Genomic DNA, 20,288 nt, shown 5'->3' with positions numbered 1-20,288 from the left:
AAATCTCATTTTCCCTAGTGTCAGATAGCGTTGTAGCTAAATATGCCTATTCATTTTAAAATCTGATCCAGATCTAAATACTTTTACCCAAAAGTCAGCAAAATAAAAGAGTTGCGCAAGACTCCACCTACTCACAATATTCAGCGTTCAGACTCAACCATAATCTAAACTCCTTTAACATCCCATGCTCTAGGAATGGTGAACCCGTGACCCTTCGGTTGTAGGATTACAGTTCCTATCATCCCTGATCATTGACAATGCTGGCTGGATAAGATGAAGGTTAGAGTCCAACAACGTCTGAAAGGTCACAGGCTCACCATTCCTGAGGCACGAGATGTTAAGGGACTTTAGATTATGGTTGAATCTGACTGCTGAATATTGTGTTGAAAATTCCACAGCCTTGCCATATAGACTTTGTGGTGTTTCTACTTCATTTTTGCCCCATGTGACAAACATCACTGAGATCTGAACAACTTTAATGGGTTATTCAACCATGGGTTTACATTCAGGAATGTAAGAATGCCTGAGGAGTCTTTGACTTGCACATTCTCTTCCCCTTGTACATTACTGATTCCTGAAAATCAGTAACTGATTACTGAAAATCAGGACTGAAACTTAGCTGGCTTGCTTTCTCATCCAAACTGGAAAACCATTATTTCCGTTTGCCTGAAAATGATACTACGTTCTCATAACACCAAATTATGGTTGATGTTACATTTGAAGCACCCTAAGCTTCATATACCATGGCCATTCATTTGTTGTATTATTTAGCAGTAGGCTTTTTCCAATCTATGCTTCACTGAAATAGTTATCAAGAGTGGATACCGGGGGGTGCGGGGAGAGAATGTGGTATTTCTAATTAGCTGCAGGTCCTTTCTGGATTCTATCCAGCAGAGCCAATCCCTTAGTTGACACTTATTCGAGGTCAAAGCAGAGCTCAGTTCTAGAAAACAATAATGATCTAAAACTTCTTGACAAGCTGCTTTCCAGAGTTGGTTTTCACCCAATTCCATACAGCACAGTACAGGAAAACTCTCAACAGGCATAGTAGTATTTTTAAAAATATACTTTAACTACCCACTCTTGCCTTAACTGGTTCTTTATGAGGACGAGCTGCTGATATTCCTGTTTGTAGAGAGTATAGCTTGGGGGGGGGGGGGGACATTCTGCGCAATTTCCAAAACATTAATGGAGTTGAATCAAAGCCACATATTTCAATGGTACAAAGAGGATTTGAATAAGTGGTTTGTTACCAAATATTTTTACGGCAGGTTCAATCAGTTTCCCTCCCTTATTGTAACAGAACTTCATCAATGCCGCTATGGTTTTTTGTGCTTTGGCTTTCACTGTCTCCATATGGCACTTCCAAAAGAGGGTTTCACTAAAGAGTAGGCCCAGGTATGGTATCTAAATGAGCAAGTGTGTTCTGTAGCTTTCTGATCTAAGCACCATTTATACCTAGAACCAGGGCACTGAATTCACCAGAACTTGGTCCCACACCTTTCAGGTGGGCATCATTGTCATTATAAGAACAAGGGAGGTGTTCATAGTGAGTTCTGGCACCTCTTTTTCTAAATAGCACTGCCTAGGACTGTGTTTGCCAAAAAACATAATCTTGGTCTTAGAGTGTTTTATGGATAGGCTTCCCAATTTATTGTATGAGCTGAACACCTCCAGGAGCTTTTTGACACCCAATCGGCAATGAGAGAGCAGCACTAAATCATCTGCATACATCAAGATTGAGATTGTTCCTTACTGGAGAGGGGCATTTGAATTGGCTCAATACAGCACCAAATCATTCATATAAATGCTAAAAGGAGTGGGAGCCATGATGCAACATTGCTTCACTCCTCGCAACATTCTAAAAGCATCAGTCACACCACCATTTAAACCTACTCTGACCCTCATTTATGTGTTGCTGTACAGCAAATCTCCACAGGGAAACTATTCCATAGATGCAGTGTTATAACAACTTGTTCCATACTTCCATAAACCAAATTTCCTTAAATGATAACTGGAAAAGGGATCTCTCTGAAGACATTAACTGCAAGAGAGGTTTTCAACTAATCATAGTTTTAACAGCTGGTGAGTTAAGATTCCTGCTTTTAGGTCATGGGAACATCACACCCTATTTCTTTCATATTATCAACAACCCTGCTGACTCAATATAGAAGTGTCCACTACAGCTGTTTGGGCCTCCAGTGCTGCATTGATTGTGAAATCCACTTAATTTTATCCATATTTTAGTACGGTAAAGAAAGGCAGCCATTATGTTTACCTAGCCAACACTGTTGTCAGCCTCAAGGGGAGGGAGCAGAAGAGTTAAGCCAAGGTAGTCCCTCCCTCAGATCCTCTCTCCCCTCAGAAGCTACCAGCTTAAATCAAACAGGATACACTCACTGAACAACGCAATCTGCTGAACTCCCAGAACTGAGTTAGGTGACAGAACTAAAAAGACACCACACCTTTCCGGTCAGATAATAAACCTGACTACTCAGCCCTGCCTCAGCCAACCTTTTCCAGCTGCTGAGCTTACACTGAGACTCTGGAAATGTTACACAAATTCAATCATGGGGTGGGGGATGGGGAAGAATTGTGCCACATGTTTAACGCACATACTTACCCTGCTTCAAGGATAATTCTGTCTATTTACTTTAAGGTTTTTACTGCAAGCTCAAAGGACATGAAAACATAGATGCATAGAATAATCTCAAACATTTCATTTAAACCAAAGAACTTTAAATTTGACTGCTTTTGTTCAGCAGGAACAGCTGAACATCAAAGACTTCCAAGCAGGCTATATAATCCCTCTAATTTCTTTCACTCATTATCTCAAAGCAAAAATTTGTCATGAAAGTGGGCATTCCTGTCATATTTCCTTCTTCAGAATGCTCTTCATAAGTCAGACATAATAATCTGATAAGTGGCTTCATCCTAGTTCAATGCTCTGTTTATGGACATGCATGAACCAAAACACAATAAATAATGATTTCTCCTTAAACAAGTGCTATCACACCTCTCTAGTTTTACTGAGCCCCTACCACATCCCACACTTCCCACTCTTTCTCCTTTACAGAACTATACAACTCCCCCTTTCTTTCCAGCTCAAATACATAAACCACAAAGCCCTAGTGACAATCTTGTGATGGGCCACAAAGCCTTATGCAGTAGACTCAAGTATTTGTGGGGTTACATTTACCACAGAAGCATGATGTAAGAATCCTGATAAAAGCAGGATAAAGCAGTTTCTGTGAGATGATTTATCGAAACTAGCAAAGCATACCTTTAGAATTACCAGATTAAAACCCCAAAAGGGCTCCAGAAACTTTGAAAGTTTAAATTAAAATAGTTACATACCACCTCTTTAAAATATCAAGATGGAGTGCAACAAAATAATTCAGTGTAACAAAGCAATTCTATATACAATAGAAACAGTCCGATAAAAGAAACATAACACAAACACGTCATTGTATCAGAGGCCAGGGAAGCCTCAAATAAGGTAGCTGTGTTTTTAACAGCAGATGAAAGCTCACCACAGTAGGTACATCTCACAGGCTGGAGGCCAAAAAGGGGAAGGCCCTCTTCCAGCTTAACATGAGGTAAGTCTCTGTGGGCCACAGCATAAGTGATAGGGCCTTCTCTGAAGACCTTAGCAAACAGACACATCTATATGTGAGAAGGCAGTCTCTCAAACTTTTCCCCCTTAAGTTTAGGAATATGTAGGTATAATGAAACCTTCAACTTTGCTCAGCAGCACAAGTCCCTCAACACAGATGTTATATGCTGCAGCTTCCAAACCAGCCTTAAGGCCAGTCCCACATGGACCAAACTGCCATAATGCAGTCTTGAGCTTACCAATGCATGGGTCACTGTAGCTTGGCTGCACTGGTCCAAGAATGGTCACAGCTAGTGCAAGAGTACAAGGTGGCAAAAGTAACCCTTAGCCACTGATGTCATTTGTTTCCCCAGAAACAAAGAATGATCAAGGAGCACCCCCATATGACATTCCAGTTCCAGCAGAGGGAGTAGAACCCTGGTCCAGAAAAAATCCATGCACAGAGCTAGTCACTTACAGGGCCTTGGTCTTAACAGGATTCATCCCCACTTCCTGTGCATACCACATACTCATCCAGGGCTTCCACAGTCACACTTGATTCAGGTGTAACAGAGAAATGGAGTACGATCAGCATACGCTTAACTCCATGGGACAAATGGGATCCCTAGTGAACCCAACACCTTCGTACAGATGGCAGTGGAGACATCACAATTCACTCCAGCACCCTTCTGCGTAACGGACAGGAGGCCAACACGCAGTCATCCAACACTACTCTGTGACAAGCCCCATTCAACAGAAATGGGGAGTTCTGGCACTATTTTTGCAGCAGGAAAGTCTTTATATGTTTGCTTTTAAGCAACCCACACCACTTGACTTTACTACCCCTTAACTCAGTTGCAAGTATTTCCCAAATTGCAAGTACCCCCCCCCCAAAAAAAAAGTGTGCACAGGTGGCAAGGGTTTGGGTCCTAAAATCAGTTCACTTTAACGTAAACGAACGTTTCCCATCTCTCCCCACCCCCGCCGCCTTTAAGCACCTGCATGCACGCGCACACTCCTATAAGCCTCCCCAGTGTAGGCACCTCCACCTCCAGCACCAAAAAAGAACTCCAGGAAAGGACCGAGGGCGGGGGCGGGGGAGGGGGCACCTTAACAACAAAGGCATGGGGGCCCCTTGGGTTGCTGAGGGAACGGGGGGGCGTCTTCCAAAATCTGACATAGATCTGAACCTGGCAGCCCTGAGAACGACGACACCCACGGAGATGGTGGGAGGGTCGAGACAGAAGCCCAGCCCAGCAGCCTGGCAGCGGCCCCCGCTTGACAAGAGACCTCCCTCCTTCCCACCGAAAGTCACGCTGAGGCTGGAGTCGACGCATGCGCCCTCCCTCAACTTCGTCCCCAGCCCCCCGCTTCCCCCCACCCCCAATAAGCAAGAGAATAAACCCAGAAGGAGCCCCGCCCTCGAAGCGGCGCCTGGGCCTCCACTCACTGTTTCTCTCATGAAGGTGTGCGCGGTGGGGGGAAGGGAAGAGATGCAGCCCCGACGACGCGCGCCCAGTACGGAGTTCCTGCGCTGCGCGCTCCCTGAGCGCTCCTCCGCTCGCCAGCAGCCGCCACTCCCGCCTGTCAAACCCCCCTTTCACAAACATCCGCCTCCGAACCGGAAAAAGGACGAGTCTCCGTGGCAACACGCTCCCGCCTCCTCGGGGAAAGGTCGGCGAGAGAAAGGGAAAAGCCGTCCGGGCGCAAACACGGCGCGCTGCGCGGAACGTTCCGCCCAGGAGCCGTTATGGAGCAGAGCCCCGGCCAGAGTGAGGGCGAGCGGGTGTCTTTCGGGAGACGGGAGGGAGCGGAGAGCGTTTGCCGCCCCGCGTCCTTGACTGCTCTCACCGTCCCTTTCGTGTCTCTGCTTCCCTTTCAGGTCGGCCCTCGGACGCGCGCGGCGGCTGGTCCTGCTGCCCAGTGTGGAGCCTTCCGCGGGGCTTAGCCCTGGGCCCTTCCCTGTCCGCCGAGAGGGGCCTTGGGGTGTGGTGTGTGGGGAGCCCCTTGCAGCCGGGGGCGCTGCTGCTCCTGCTTGGTCCGGAGGAAGAGGAGCAGGAGGCGGGCGCCTGCCCGGCGGTGAGCGATGGGCGGGCAAGTTTGGGCCTCCAGTCAGAGCCCTCAGGCCGGTGGGGGCGCCCTCTCGCGACCCCCTGCCCGGCCGACCACATCTAGACGCCCTACCCTTCTCGGTTGCCGAGAGAAGGGATTCTGGCAGACGCTGCTTGTTCTATCCACCAGTTGAGAAAGCAGCTTGCTTGCCCAATTTCTCTCTTCAAAGTGCAACTGTCCTGGTCTTAGTGTTATCTAGTCACTTTGGGGCGGCCAAAAAATAGCTTTGATTGGTTTCTGGTATCCTTGACACCTGCGCATGGGTGGGAGAAAGGGGATAGAAGGCATTTCCCCCTCTCTCATGATGCTAGAGCTTCCCAGTAAGCTAACAAAACGGGATAGAAAAGGAAGTACTGAACTTACACAGCTCAAAATTAATATGCAGAATTCATTGTCACACTATATGGGGACCACTAGCTTAGATGACATTAAAAGATTATTTAAAAAGTTCATAGGGAATAAATACCAATGGTTATTAGCCACAGTGTTTCGGCAGCCGAATGCCACTGAATACCATGACAGAGTGGGCTATTGCCCTCATACCAGACATGTCAGAATGCTGAGCTAGAGGGACCTTTTGTCCAAACTAGCAAGGTTTTTCATGTTAGAAGGTAATTGCACACATATCTAGCTCTTGTGCCACAGTTTCCTCTTTCTGTCTATAGAAGTCTGAACTGTAGTCACTTCATGTTACTTAGTTGTCCCATTGAGAATGTGCTTCAAAGGTGAAGTTTGTCTCCCTCATGAAGCAGTCATGTATCTGTTCCATCATGCACACAACTCAGCCCTCACTTGGCATACCCCTGCTCATTGCATGGGTTGAAACTGACTGAATGTGGCATGATGTCTGCTTAGTTTATATTCCACTTTACTAGTAAGTACTCAAGACAACTTACAGTCAGACACATTTTTATCCACTCAACAATTCTGTGAAGGAGCATTGAAAGTTATTGTTGCTCAAGGCCACTTACTCCTCTATTATTATCTGAGCAGTTTTAACATTTGGTCTCCTACATAGTCTAGCCACTACTGTGCACTACTCCCAGCTGCTTAAAAGGTCACTGCTGAGTGACCGCAGCTGTGTAGGGAGAGTTGGTCATCTGTAGTATCAGGCCATCTAGCGAGGCAACTATTTACTACAACTGAATGAAAATGAGGGGATAGTTTGTAGCTGCTGAAGCTCTATAGGCAAACAGTTCACCACATGGCTATATTTCCCCAAAGTGACATTACAAGTAGTAGTAGTAGTAGTAGTAGTAGTAGTAGTAGTACAAATAATAAGCTCATCCCATTTCTGACAACTCAGTTGAACATGTGTTGAATTACAGTAGTTACCAATAATTGTTACTGTAGATCTGAGGGCTGAACTGTATGTGATATAGTAGCAATCACTGTATCTTGGGATTCTTTTTTTAATAGCTTAAAAAACATACTGCAGAGGGAGGATAATGGGATGGTGAAGCAGTGCTTAGGGAAGATGATTAACTCTTTCCCCTTAATTCCATGATTAAAATCACACAGTGCTTACTTCAGAGTAAGGAAGCGATCTTTACTCAGGCTAGCAACAAGCACAGGTTCAGTCGTAAAGAGTTCAAGTTACAAGAGCAAGATAAGTGATTTAGAGCTGAATAACAGTTGGTAGAGCACGAGACTCTTAATCTCAGGGTTGTGGGTTCGAGCCCCACACTGGGCAAAAGATTCCTGCATTGCAGAGAGGTGGACTAGATGGCCCTCGAGTTCCCTTCCAGCTCTACAATTCTTGATTCTATGAATGATGCTAGAAGATGTCCCAGTGGTTGTCACACCCCTCCCACCAAGTTTTCAAAAGACTAGGTGGAGTATGCTCACTCACGAGACTCTCTTGCCTCACTAGCCTGCTGCGCACACATACGTGTGCTTCTCTGGGGCAGATGCAGCTGATCCCACCTACAAAAGTGGTGCCAGGTTTGTGGCCACAAGACTGTCCTGCCCCTCTCTCTCGAGCTGCTCTTGCTCAGCTCCTCCCACTGGCTAGTCAGAGTCGTCCTCCCTCCGTAATGATTATCTGCACCTGTCAAGAGGAGCGGTGGCAAGAGCTAAGAGGATGTAGCTTTGTTTCCCCTTTTCTGACATCTAAAGTTGTATGGAGAAGACCCACACCCTCCACCTCCAGGTGCCCAATCCAGATAGGACCGAGGGGCCCATGACATTACCTGACTTCCTCCCCACCTCCTGTAGGGCAAACAACAGCTCATTCATTTATTTTTATTTTGACAATTTATGTATTGCTTAATTACAGTAGTCTCTTAAATGATGTACAATAGTGCAATACAATAAAGATAAAAATCAGTTGAAACCATAAATCAGTCAATTTTATTTAAATGTCTGCCAGAATAAAAACTCTTCAGTAGGCACCCAGTGTTCAACAGGGAGGAAGATTGTCTGACCTCAAATAGAAGGGAGTTCCATAAAATTGGGCCCACAGTACTGAACACACAGCTGCTAGAGGATGTGAGCTGTGCATTTAAATTTAGGATGGTAATTTCAACAGAGGAAACAGTGTGAAGTCTGTGATCCAGGTGAGGGTGTATAGCTGCTTGCAAGTAAATAAAAAGACATTGGAAGACCTAACAGCCTATTGCCTACATTATATGTATGTTGGCCTTGAGGGCATAGGCCACGACACTCATTCTTAATATGCCAGCTTGATTGTTGAATTGACCCTCAGGTGAAAAGGACAGCTAGCCCATTAGTTCTGGGCTTAAGATCTGCCTGTGGGAATTAAAGTACCTCTCTAACTGGGACTCCCCTTCCTCTCATGTTTCAGGAACTTCCACCAGCTTGCTGGAAAGAGACTTCTGCTTGCAACAGGATAGCAAGCTGGAAAAGGTGAGAACAGCAAAACTCTGTGGGTAACTTGCGTTCTGCTTTACAACTTTCTCAGCAAACTTCATACATCTAATGAAGTGGTTTGTTGGCTACGATCATTCAAACCATAATGAACAAGTTAGGGTCAATTCACGCAAACTGTTTTTTAACTTGTGTGTAAACCACATAGATGTTTTACTATCAATCCTGCTTGAGTCAGGCTGAAAATTATGTAAGTTGTGAGAATCAGACTTTAGTATTTATCTCACCAACAGCACTTAACCTTTTTCCGGCAACCAGCATGGGACCATTTCTGTTGAAAAGCTTGTGGCTGCACCACAAGCTCAGTGTTTGTTATCACATACTGTAGTGTGGTGTAGTGGTTAAAAGCGGTAGTCTCGTAATCTGGGGAACCGGGTTCGCGTCTCCACTCCTCCACATGCAGCTGCTGGGTGACCTTGGGCCAGTCACACTTCTTTGAAGTCTCTCAGCCCCACTCACCTCACAGAGTGTTTGTTGTGGGGGAGGAAGGGAAAGGAGATTGTTAGCCGCTTTGAGACTCCTTAAAGGGAGTGAAAGGCGGGATATCAAATCCAAACTCTTCTTCTTCTTCTTCTTCTTCTTCTTTCTTCTTCTTCTTCTTCTTCTTCTTCTTCTTCTTCTTCTTCTTCTTCTTCTTCTTCTAGTGCAGTGATCACTTGATGGTTTCTTCAAGCAGCTAGATGAATTTTCAGCATATGATGATGTCAAGGAATTTATTCTCACACATCTCAAAAACCAATATAACAGAGCAATGAGATGATAAATTTTGCTCCATGGCTGGGACCAACTTGCAGTCAAGTGAGCCAAAATCAGATATAATCCTGGAATTTATTTCTGATGACTCTGTATGCCTCTGTAAATCCAAAAGTAACTAGTGATATTATGAGAGCATATATATAGGTTCTGGTATGTTAGCCACTGAAGAATGTGTGATCAATGTGTGATCAATAAATGTTTTTGCTGCAGATGTAGAAACTGGCCTGTTTAATAGCAACTAGCTCTGCTCTTTTCCTCTGTCACCCCTAGGAGCTGAGCAGCTCCTGTGCTGTCTGTCTTCTCATCTTGCAACTTTTCCCTAATGTTGAAGGAAATCAGCTACAGGGTAGGCAGGCAGGTCAACCAACAGAATGAGGAAGAAACTCAGCAGAGTCACTGTCCTTTCTCCTTGGGTTATCTTGTGTCACAGAAGCTGTAATGTGGTTCTGACAGGGAGGAAAGCAGAAATTGGATTGCTGTGCGGGGCTTGCAAGGAGCATTATAAGCCCCCCACAGCAATGCAGCAGGCAGCTGATTCCTGCAACAAGCAGGCTTCCATTCTTCCACCAGTCAGCTGATGGGCAGGAGAGCTGAATCCTACTTTTTGCAGGCATCAGCTGCATGAACAAGTTCCTTGCAGGGAACTCTAGGGGCAGCATTGGCTCTCACCTATCTGGGCAGTAGAGCTGAAGCCTGCTTTCCCTAACCAATGCACAGTCAGGCTCCCAATGCAATGTGCACTGGCGTCTGTGTCTCTACCTGCCCCACATATGATGTCATGTATGGGGCAGGTGGGTGTAATTTTCAGAGAACTGCCTTCTGGGCCAAACTGGAACCCTTGGCAGTCAAAATCTGGTCTTCGGCCTGGAGGTTCCCCACCCCTGATCTAAAAGCAAAGGAATAATCCCTCCCAAAATTGGACTGCAGCTCCCCCCAGATCAGGGATGGTAGGCATTAGAGTCCAGCAGCTCCTACCGAGTACAATGTTGGCTACTCCTGATATATAGAATGCACTGTAAGTTTCAGTTCCTTTTGTGGTTTCCTTTTTTCCCTTCCTCACTGGTACTCCCTGCCCATACCCAGAATCTCACTTTTCTTCCCATCCTGTTCAACTTCCTTTAAAATATTGGCAAAGAAATATTACAAATGTAATACATTTAAGCAAAACAAACAAGTATATGCTTTGTGTTTTCTTGGAGCAGAATCAGAAACATGAACCCTCCCTGAAGGATGGTCAAGTTTTCCTTAGAGAATTCTCGGGCGAGCTGAAATGTCAGGCTTATTGGTCTCTTAGGCTGTATTGTCAAAAAACCTCTGTGTTAATCCATCTAAGTTGCCTCTTATCAATAATTATGATACATGCATCCCATGTTTTCCTCTGGAAAGGAAACTAAGTGGATTACTGCTTTTTAAAAAATGAACTCCATTTACATAGAAAAAAAACTTAAATTCATAAAAATTGAGAAGAAAAATTGGGAGATATTCAACTAAGCAGGTGTTCTAATAAGAGCCAGTGCACTGGAACTTCCTCCCTTCTCATGCCAAATTCTCATGCCAGAATCCCCAGAAGAGTGTTCAGGGGAAGGAGAGGGGAGATTGTTCTGTCCAGCAACTGAAATGCCTTTGCTGATAGGATTGTAATACCTCTATGATGAATTCCACCCTTAAAAACATAAATAAAATCAGTAAGTGATATTCGGTGCTAGTCCTATTTTGAGTAGACCTGTTTACATTAATGGACTGGACTCACTTGGGCTCATTAATTTCATTGGCTCTATTCTGCCTGGACTTAATTGAATACAACTCAATATTTTGCAGCTAGCAATAAATTTCTATTCAGTTTAACAAAGATCTCTTAAATAATTATTCATCTCCCTAAAAAATAGGATGGTAAAGCTAAATATATTCATTTAGCCTTTGGAGAGGGCAATTTAACCAATCAGTCATGAGCCAGCAATTTTGTGCTGATGAAACGTCCTATATGTGACTTTAAATATAACAAACATTGAAGCAGCCACAAGTCTTTTGTACCCTTAATCAGTACTCTTGCATGGCCACTATCAAGAATCCATTTTGTTTGAACTAGGTGTTTTGTTACCTGTATGGTTTCATAAACTGCTTTCAGGAAAGTTTAAAGGTTCAATCACCGCACCTCCAAGGAGGACCCCTGCCTAAAACTCTGGAGAACTACTACCAGTCAGTGTATGTGAACAATCCTTAGTTAGATGGACTAAAAAATCTGTCTCAACAAAAGGTAACTTCAGAAAAAGTATTCTGAATTGACTTTTCCTAGGAGTCTGCTCAAAAAAAACCATCAGGATCTATAGACATAGTAGTTGATAGACCTGACTGAGGCCCCCTTAAGTCTCACATAACACCCACCTGCACTGCCTGTCTAGAGCCTTGTCATGCCCCTGTGCTTCGGACAAAGCCCATATTGGATACTGATGCTTGGCATGTGTTTTACAGCTTGGTGAAGCAAAGCCAGGATAAAGATGAGGCAAATGTGGCATTAGTATGGATCAATGCGGAGCTCCACATCCGAGTATGCTGTCCCATTGCTGCTGGCAGTGAACTGCTGTACTGGATAGCAGAGGCTAGTCCTGCTTGCCTGGAAAAGAATGCACCAGCAAATATATCAGATGGGGTGTTTGTCACAGAGAGGAAAACGGTAGAGGAGCAGCTAGCTAAGACCACCACTGTGGAAGCAGAGACTTTGACACAGAAAGGAGATGCTTCCCTAGAGGGCGATGCAATAGATTCCTTTGCAGGTACTGTACCTGAATTCCCAGAATCTTAGTCAGAAGGGGGTATCACAGGTGATTTAAGCAGCATCAGAGACAGGAAGGGTTTTTATTCTTAAAAAAATTGACCTAACATACTTGGTAATAGAAACCATGTTCCTTAAGTAAAGAACTCCACTGCCAAACTGCACACCCAGGCAGCTGTAGTTGAAGCACCCTGTGTTTTGTCCTTCCTTTCACAAAAAGAGTTTATAGTACATGATTTGATTTTCACAGACCTAAATTGTCATCTGTCTGTGAACAAACTCAGACTGATATTAATATTTTAACTTGAAAGTTAGGGGTTCCTGTGGTCAGGCCTTTGGTCAGGGCGCAGCCTGACTCCCTCCTTTGGCAATCTTTACAAAACTTTAGTTTATGGTTGCCATCAATTTGTATTTTAATTAATTTTTATAATGTTTTTATAATGTTGCACTGTTTTAGTGTTGTTAGCCGCCCTGAGCCCGGCTTCGGCTGGGGAGGGCGGGATATAAATAAAATTTATTATTATTATTATTATTATTATTATTATTATTATTATTATTATTCCTTCAAATGATACTGTGGGAGGCAACTTGTTCAGAATGTATACACTCTCTTGCTGTGAATAAGGAATATTTCAGCATTGCTGATTGGGAACCAAGTGTGGAAGCATATTCTTGCCCAGGACAATTCAATCAGCTCACAGCCAGGCAGAAGTGGAACTCAGGCCAATGTCCACTCCTCTAGCCAGTGACCTTTATTTTGCTCAACAGCACTGGCCAGACCCACCCTTGCAAACAGTGCTTTGCTATTTTATTGCAGTGCTGGAGGAGGCGATTTCTTTGAGAAGTGCACATGGTGAATCAGAATGTTTATCATGCCAGAGTACATTTGATCAAATATCTGAGGGTATGTCTGCACTAGAAGCTTACGTTAGTTTTATACCATTTTAACAATAATGGGCACCCACAAATAATGTGGGCAACTCCTGTCCATAATTCTGGAATCAGTCAAGCTCCTTACTCTCTCTTGGTTTTCTCACACACAGAACTTCATTTCCCTGTGACATTCTCTATCCATGTCTGTTTCCTTAAGAATTTTCTTAGGTGAATTAAACGGCTCAAGGTAACTCTGCTTGTGGTAAATAAGGGAGAAACACAGGTCCCTGGTATTGTGACTGTGTGGATAAGCTGTTTTAGTTTGCAATTCTTGCTTTCTAAAGAAAACAGCAAAGATTACAAATGATAAGAGTGTTGAAATTTGCTGTTTCTACACATTTCTGTAACCTCATTCTAAGTTATGTAGTAAAGCACTTCATTAGAAGTCCAATTTGCGTCAAAAAGATTAAGGAAGCTGTGTTTCCAAAGTGAGCCTTACAGAAGATACTAAAATATTCCTCCCCAAAGTCTAAACTTTTAGGATATTTAAATTCAAGCAGAGTTCCCTAGCTAAACCCAGCTATGTTTCAATTCTCAGAAGCACTGCTTTGATAACTAGTGGGACTTCTCAAGCCTCTGTGCTCAGCAAAAGATCTCTGTTCAGCATGATTGAGGCAGTGGGTGGGGAGTGGAGCAGTGTATGGAAACAGAAGTCTCACCTTGAAGTGTCAATAATTACTTTGTTTTCTTTGTTAAGGGAGCTAATGGTTACTGGTTCAAATTGCAGGTGCTCCTGATATCCCCAAGGTTGTGGAGCAGAAAGCCAGAGCCCATTGTCTTCCTTTGCTGGATAAGGAGCTGCCAGTCAAGCAACCTCCTGGCCTGGAAAATGATCACAAGAAAAGGAATGAAGATGGATTCCTGCAACTTAAGCTCAGGGACTCCAAGGAGCAGCATGGAGAGAAGCAGCCCATTGTGAGCTGCTCTGTGGCTGAGGAGGGTGGAAGTAAAGAGGATGGTGTTCTGCATCCTCAAACAGAGCAAGTGAATGAGACACTATCCAAGGTAAAACCGACTGACATTTGTTCACAGCTGCCCCCATCCATTGCAATTCAACCCAGTACTCACTTGGCTGAGAAGGTGGAGGTGTTGAGGGGGCAATCTTGTGCTGAAGGAGCCCCCAGTGGATGTGCCATGTCTACACCCAGGGACAGGGCGGAGGAGCAGAGTGAAAATCCCAAGCAGGAGGAAGTGTCTCCAAGCAACAAGGAGGCTGCTCCACAGCTCAAGGAGGCAGACCACGAGCGACGATACCGGTGCGAAGAGTGTGGCAAAGCCTTCCTGCAGCTTTGCCACCTGAAGAAGCACCACTTTGTGCACACTGATCACAAACCGTTCCTGTGCACAGAGTGTGGCAAGAGCTATAGCTCGGAAGAAAGCTTTAAAGCGCACACACTGGGCCACCGAGGGGTGCGGCCATTCCCCTGCCCACAGTGCCACAAGAGTTACGGCACCAAACGGGACCTTCAAGAACACCAGGTGCTGCACACGGGCCAGCGCCCTTTTGTATGCCCTGACTGTGGGAAATCCTTTGCCCGCCGGCCCTCTCTTCGGATACATCGCAAAACCCACCAGGCTAAGGAGCCAAGGCCATCTGCCGCTGCCGCCTACCAGTGTGTGATATGTGAGCGGCAGCTGGCCAACCCTGGGTCGTTGCGCAACCATATGCGGCTGCACACAGGGGAACGCCCGTATACCTGCCCCTACTGCCCCAAGTCTTTCCGCCAGCAGGGCAATCTCCGTGGGCACCTTCGGTTGCATACAGGGGAGCGCCCTTACCGCTGCCACTTCTGTGGAGATGCCTTCCCGCAGCGCCCTGAGCTGCGCCGTCACCTGATCTCCCACACAGGTGAGGCTCACCTGTGCACAGTGTGTGGGAAAGCACTGCGTGATCCCCACACGTTACGGGCTCACGAACGTTTGCACACAGGCGAGCGCCCTTTCCGCTGCCATCTGTGCCCCAAATCCTATCCTCTGGCCACAAAATTGCGACGCCACCAGAAAGCCCACCACGCTGACAAGCCACACCAGTGCCAAATTTGTGGCATGGGCTACACCCTTCCCCAGAGCCTGCGACGTCACCAACTTGAGCACAAAGGAAACCTAGATGGGGATCCATCCAAAAGGGGCACAAAAGCCCCCCAGGAGCTGCCAGCTTCAGAGCAGCCAGCTGTGCTGGTAGTGCACTCTGTGGACAGGGCAGGGCCTGGAAACCACACAGGGCTCCTTATCACCAATGATGGGCACTATGTTACTGCACAGCAGAGCTCTGCCAAGCACAAGAACGTCATTGAGATTGCTGTCTCGGACACGGAGAAAGAATGCATCATTGTGCGGGAGCAGGGCTCTGCCAGTGACATGTTCATTATTCAAGAGGGTGTCAGTTTTAGCACAGTGGAGGAGGTGGTGGAGGTGGAGGTGGGGACATGACTGTCAATCTTTTTCCAGATAGCATTAAAACATCTTTGGAAGTCTGAATGTGCTCTTTCTATGTGTTTGCAAGAAAACAGCATGCGGGTTATGAAATATATACTGGGGTGTTTAGAAGGGAATAGGTGACTTCAGTTTGGCCAAGGCTATGGCTGGATTCCCACCATCATTTCCAAAGCCCGTAAGCCTGGGCAAAAGGGTCTGCCTGATAGATGAGGTTATGCCTGGAAGAAAGTCTTCACTATGCATCTCTTCTATACTAACAGAATTTGTTTCAAATTGATCCAGTGTCAGGAATTGCACCGGTTCTGCTTGTGTGTTACATATGTTTACTGAAAACGTGGCAAAACTGACTGAGTGGTGAAGCGTCTGCAGATTTCCACATGGTTATGCACATATGGTCCAAAAATTAATGCAATAGAAAGTATGGAAGTATATATTTTTTAAAGTAAAAGAGCAGGAACTTCCAACAATTTTCTGAGGTGTGCAAGGATTATGTCAACACCAGTGAGGGTTCAAAGTTCTTTAGCTTCAAAGGTATAAATAACAGGAAGCTACTGCTCCTGACTCATTTGCCCAAACTGTGCTTAGATGTGCTTTAACTTGATACTTGCTGCATCTGAGTAGGGGATGAAGCCATCAGATGCCTGCTTTAATAACAGCTAACGACAACATTGGCTAAGATCCAACTCCCACATTAGCTTGGTGATGTAAGCAGCTCTCAAAAACATTGTGGTAGCACACGCAGTCAATCGTGTGACTCAGACAGAACATATAGGTGTTTCTTTTGCCAGTTCTACCTCTCCATGGGCTTGTGCTGGTGATGCTGTGATAGTCACCATGCAATTTAGCCACAGTGTGGTTGTTGGTTATGTATATTATTACCATGATGTGGAGTCCCAGAGACATTTGTTTGATACCTACCAAGATGGTGTTTGGGTTTTGCCCAAGTCAGCACATTGCAGTCTGAGTGAGAATTGTAGATCTCAGAGTGGCTGCAACTGTAATCCAAAGGTTTGCTTTTAAAATAAAACCAATTCATTGGATCTGGTAAATATAATCTCAGCAGTTGCATATGATACCTATGTTTCTGGATTAGACCACTTCATACTGCAGGAGCAAGATTCAAATGGTGACAGTTTTCATTCACATGGAAGTAAATCAATGAGGAAGAGCTTTGCTATGCCTGTAATGCATTTCATTACAGTATATAAAAACAATGACAAATGAAAATGATGCTTAATTACATTGTCTCGTTTTAACATAGTACTTTGCCAAATTTTCTACTTTTGTTTTATTTTGTTTAGCTTTTCCTTGATGGTGAGTATCACAGACTTTCTGTCAGGAGGTCATGTTGCACCATAGTGTTGCAATGTATAGTTAGTAGTTTTGGTCCAAGCTAATTTGAATTAATGTTGGATGGGAATTTTTTTATTTTCCATTTTTGTATCACTTTATGCGGTTGTATTCACTACTTGAGAGTAATTTTCTTCTCCCCAGCATCCTGTGGTGATAGGCCAGTCGGGTATTTTAACACATAGGAAACTGAGCCAAGAGAGTCTGAATTGCCCAAAGCCAAATCAAAACTTCACGGCTGGGTAGAAATTGGATCGCGAGTGTCTGTGGTCCAATATGACATTTTAACAGTTCTTCCTTAGTGCTTTGCTATTTCCAGAAAATACATTGAGGTTTAACGCACTTGGGTTTATTCATTCGCTAGGTGGCTCGCATTGTCAACAACATAATTTATTACATAGTCACTGCCTCTGCAAAGTGGTGTTCATTTACCACATGCTTCCTTCTTGAATACTTAGGATGGGCCAGCTGTCATTTGGTGCTGGTAGCAACAGGTCACATAACTACACTTGTTACTTTTCCTATGTCTCTGCTACCCCCCACATTTCCAAACTGTTTTGATAAAGTAAACAGATGCTTGAGATTACAGTACTGACTTCCTGCTGTTGGGCTCACCCAGTAGTACATTTACAAGCAGTCACAAAGGAAGCAGTCTTTTGAGGCAGTAGGATTTGGAGCAGTGATCTAGAATGGCTGGCATGTATGTTTTTTGTCTTTTCCAAGAGAGTGGTGCAGCTTTTCCATGTATCAATATTGACACAGCTGCAAAGTGACTTGCTGATGCCAAAACCCAAGAAATCCACGCATGAGTCAAAATATCAATCTTCTATCATTGCTGATGTGGTGTCAAGCACGTTTGTTGGTTGCGCTGATCCCAACCAATCACGGATTGGAGGGAGGTGTCTTATGCCAGTCTTTTAAGCATATGCACTTGTTTGCATGATGCACATGGTTTGAAAACAAGGGGTTGGGGGTCCTGTGATAATGCCTCAGATAAAAAAACTCTTTGAGCCACTTATGTAAGGGCTCGAACACACAAGATAGTTTATTATCTTTTGTGTCATGTTTAAAAGGTGGCGAGAATTAAGCAGACTTGGGTACCAGTTTTTAAGTTACGAAGTTATTGCAAAGACCAGCCTGAACGTAAACAAGTCAAGGATAAAGGTAAAGGTAAAGGTACCCCTGCCCGTACGGGCCAGTCGTGTCTGACTCTGGGGTTGTGTGCCCATCTCACTTAAGAGGCCGGGGGCCAGCGCTGTCCGGAGACACTTCCGGGTCACGTGGCCAGCGTGACATGCTGCATCTGGCGAGCCAGCGCAGCACACGGAAACGCCGTTTACCTTCCCGCTAGTAAGCGGTCCCTATTTATCTACTTGCACCCAGGGGTGCTTTCGAACTGCTAGGTTGGCAGGCGCTGGGACCAAGCAACGGGAGCGCACCCCACCGCGGGGATTCGAACCGCCGACCTGACGATAGGCAAGTCCTAGGCGCTGAGGTTTTACCCACAGCGCCACCCGCGTCCCAAGTCAAGGATAGGTGGAGCCAAATGAAGATAGCCTCTCAGCTGAGATAATTGAGTGGCCCCGCTTCCCATCTTCCCATCTGCTGCAACCTGATGGATTGGCAGTTATTAATATTTACTAGATCTGTACAGTGGTACCTTGGGTTAAGTACTTACGGTAATTCGTTCCGGAGGTCCATTCTTAACCTGAAACTGTTCTTAACCTGAAGCACCACTTTAGCTAATGGGGCCTCCTGCTGCTGCCACGCCGCCGGAGCACGATTTCTGTTCTCATCCTGAAGCAAAGTTCTTAACCAGAGGTAATATTTCTGGGTTAGCGGAGTCTGTAACCTGAAGCGTATGTAACCTGAAGCGTTTGTAACCCGAGGTAACACTGTATGTAGGGATGGGAAAGAGATTGTAGCAGATGTTATAAGGTGAAAAGGGGAGTTGTTCAGGAAGTTAGAAATGCTGAACTAACGAGGGCTACTAGTCTGATCTCAGCCTTCACAAAGGTTCAGGTTTGAGAAGATGTTACAGGAAGCAGTGTTGTAGTCTTGACAGCTTGTGAATGTTCTTCAAACGTTTCCCTTCATACATGGGCCAGAACTCTTTGTCTGGATGTTCTCCTGTGGTTGAACTCAGGCTCTGCCTAAATATCCCAGTAAGCTAGACCCAGAACTGGGCATTTCTCAAATCTCTCTGCTTTATCGTGTGTTAGAAAGAGACTCTGTGTTCTTCAAACTCTGCAATCTGTTGGAGGTGGGGACTGTGCAATTGCTCTTTGTACAAGTGGCCAAAGAGTCACTTCCCAGCTACCCTAATGCTAATATTTACCTGTGTACGATGGAGATAACAAATACTGACTAGAAGACCATTACAGAAGAGAGACAGAGAAGAGCAAGAGAAAGGGGGCTGAGATTGATAGTTCTCTAAGCTCCTCCTACACTTACAGTTTGTCTCAGATGAGGACGGGGTAGGGACCTGTTTTACTAAACGGTGGACTAATTTGGAATCTCCAAAGACCTAAATTCCAAGTGATGAATTTGATGTTGCTAATTTCTTTTGATCAAGAGTATATAGCTCAGATTATGGCCTTAGGCTACTACTAAGAATTTCAAGATCTAACTGTACTGGCTCCTAATTTAATTATTTTATCAGTGAGACTCATCTCAATAAATTTGAAGATAAGAATTGCTTTGCTGGATTTATCAAGTCCAGCATTCTGTTTCTAGTAGCCAGTCAGATGTCTCTAGAAGCTCATAAGCAAGGCAGTAGTCACTCTGTGGTGTTTTGTTCATCTGATAGTCAGAGCTGCGCTGCCCCTGAAAATGGAGGTTCCATTTAGCCAGGGCTATTTTCAGGGGGAACTCACTCGAACTTAGTTCTGGCACCTGTCAGGTGGGTGCCTTTGCCATACTCAGAGAATGAGGGAGGCTTTCATGGTGAGTTCCGGCACCTCTTTTTCTCAAAAAAATAGCACTGCGTTTAACTAAAATAGACTTTGATTAACCTTGCCTTTATTAATTTGCCTAATCCTTTTAAGAAGTTGCCAAGCTGCTAGTGACTATCCCCACATCTTATTGTCTTACATTATGTGTGAAGAAGTGCTTCCTTTTTAAGTCCTGGACTTAGTCGCAGTCAGCTACACAGAGTGTACATAAGTGTTATGAAAACAGAAGACATTTCGCTCTAGCTGCTCGCTCCAAGCTATCATGATTTTACAAACTTCTGTATTCCTTCATAAAATAAAACCCCATGTTCTCAAGCCTTTCTTCATTTGAAAGGTGCTCTGGGCCTTTGAGTTTAGCTGCCTTTCCATACCCATTTGAACCCAATGAAGTTTTTGTATTCAATTTTGTATATTGTATTCAATGAGTATCGAATATCGTGTTCAGGGAATACAATAATTATTCATCTGTATTCACCTTACAGGACTTGCACTA

General features: G+C 44.8%; 2 protein-coding genes across 8 annotated transcripts in view; one reads left to right on the top strand and one right to left on the bottom strand.

Annotated features, from left to right (window-relative positions):
• Positions 1-5,180, bottom strand: part of ARHGAP1 (Rho GTPase activating protein 1) — a 29,573-nt gene extending 24,393 nt beyond the window's left edge. Inside the window, exon 1 of the mRNA XM_028726763.2 lies at positions 5,046-5,180. The gene's annotated coding sequence lies outside the window, so the exon portion shown is untranslated. The remainder of the gene's footprint in view (positions 1-5,045) is intronic.
• LOC114595914 (prothrombin) overlaps positions 5,056-20,288 on the top strand; it is a 34,221-nt gene continuing 18,988 nt past the window's right edge. The window contains exons 1-6 of one of the 7 annotated variants that reach the window (XM_028726751.2): positions 5,248-5,367; positions 5,478-5,674; positions 8,514-8,575; positions 11,822-12,123; positions 12,940-13,026; positions 13,783-16,751. In XM_028726751.2, the coding sequence (XP_028582584.2) occupies positions 5,346-5,367; positions 5,478-5,674; positions 8,514-8,575; positions 11,822-12,123; positions 12,940-13,026; positions 13,783-15,485 (2,373 nt within the window). In that variant the 5' untranslated portion in view covers positions 5,248-5,345 and the 3' untranslated portion in view covers positions 15,486-16,751. Of the gene's footprint in view, positions 5,675-8,513; positions 8,576-11,821; positions 12,124-12,939; positions 13,027-13,782; positions 16,752-19,754; positions 19,788-20,288 lie in introns of those variants that run through there. The other 6 variants (XM_077928703.1, XM_077928707.1, XM_077928710.1 and 3 more) reach the window with 6 other exon arrangements.

The sequence above is a fragment of the Podarcis muralis genome, chromosome 1, assembly GCF_964188315.1.
Source record: "Podarcis muralis chromosome 1, rPodMur119.hap1.1, whole genome shotgun sequence".
In the NCBI taxonomy this organism is placed as follows: domain Eukaryota; kingdom Metazoa; phylum Chordata; class Lepidosauria; order Squamata; family Lacertidae; genus Podarcis; species Podarcis muralis.
The sequence above is the reverse complement of the archived record's forward strand: the minus strand, read 5'-3'. Positions and strand labels throughout refer to the sequence as shown.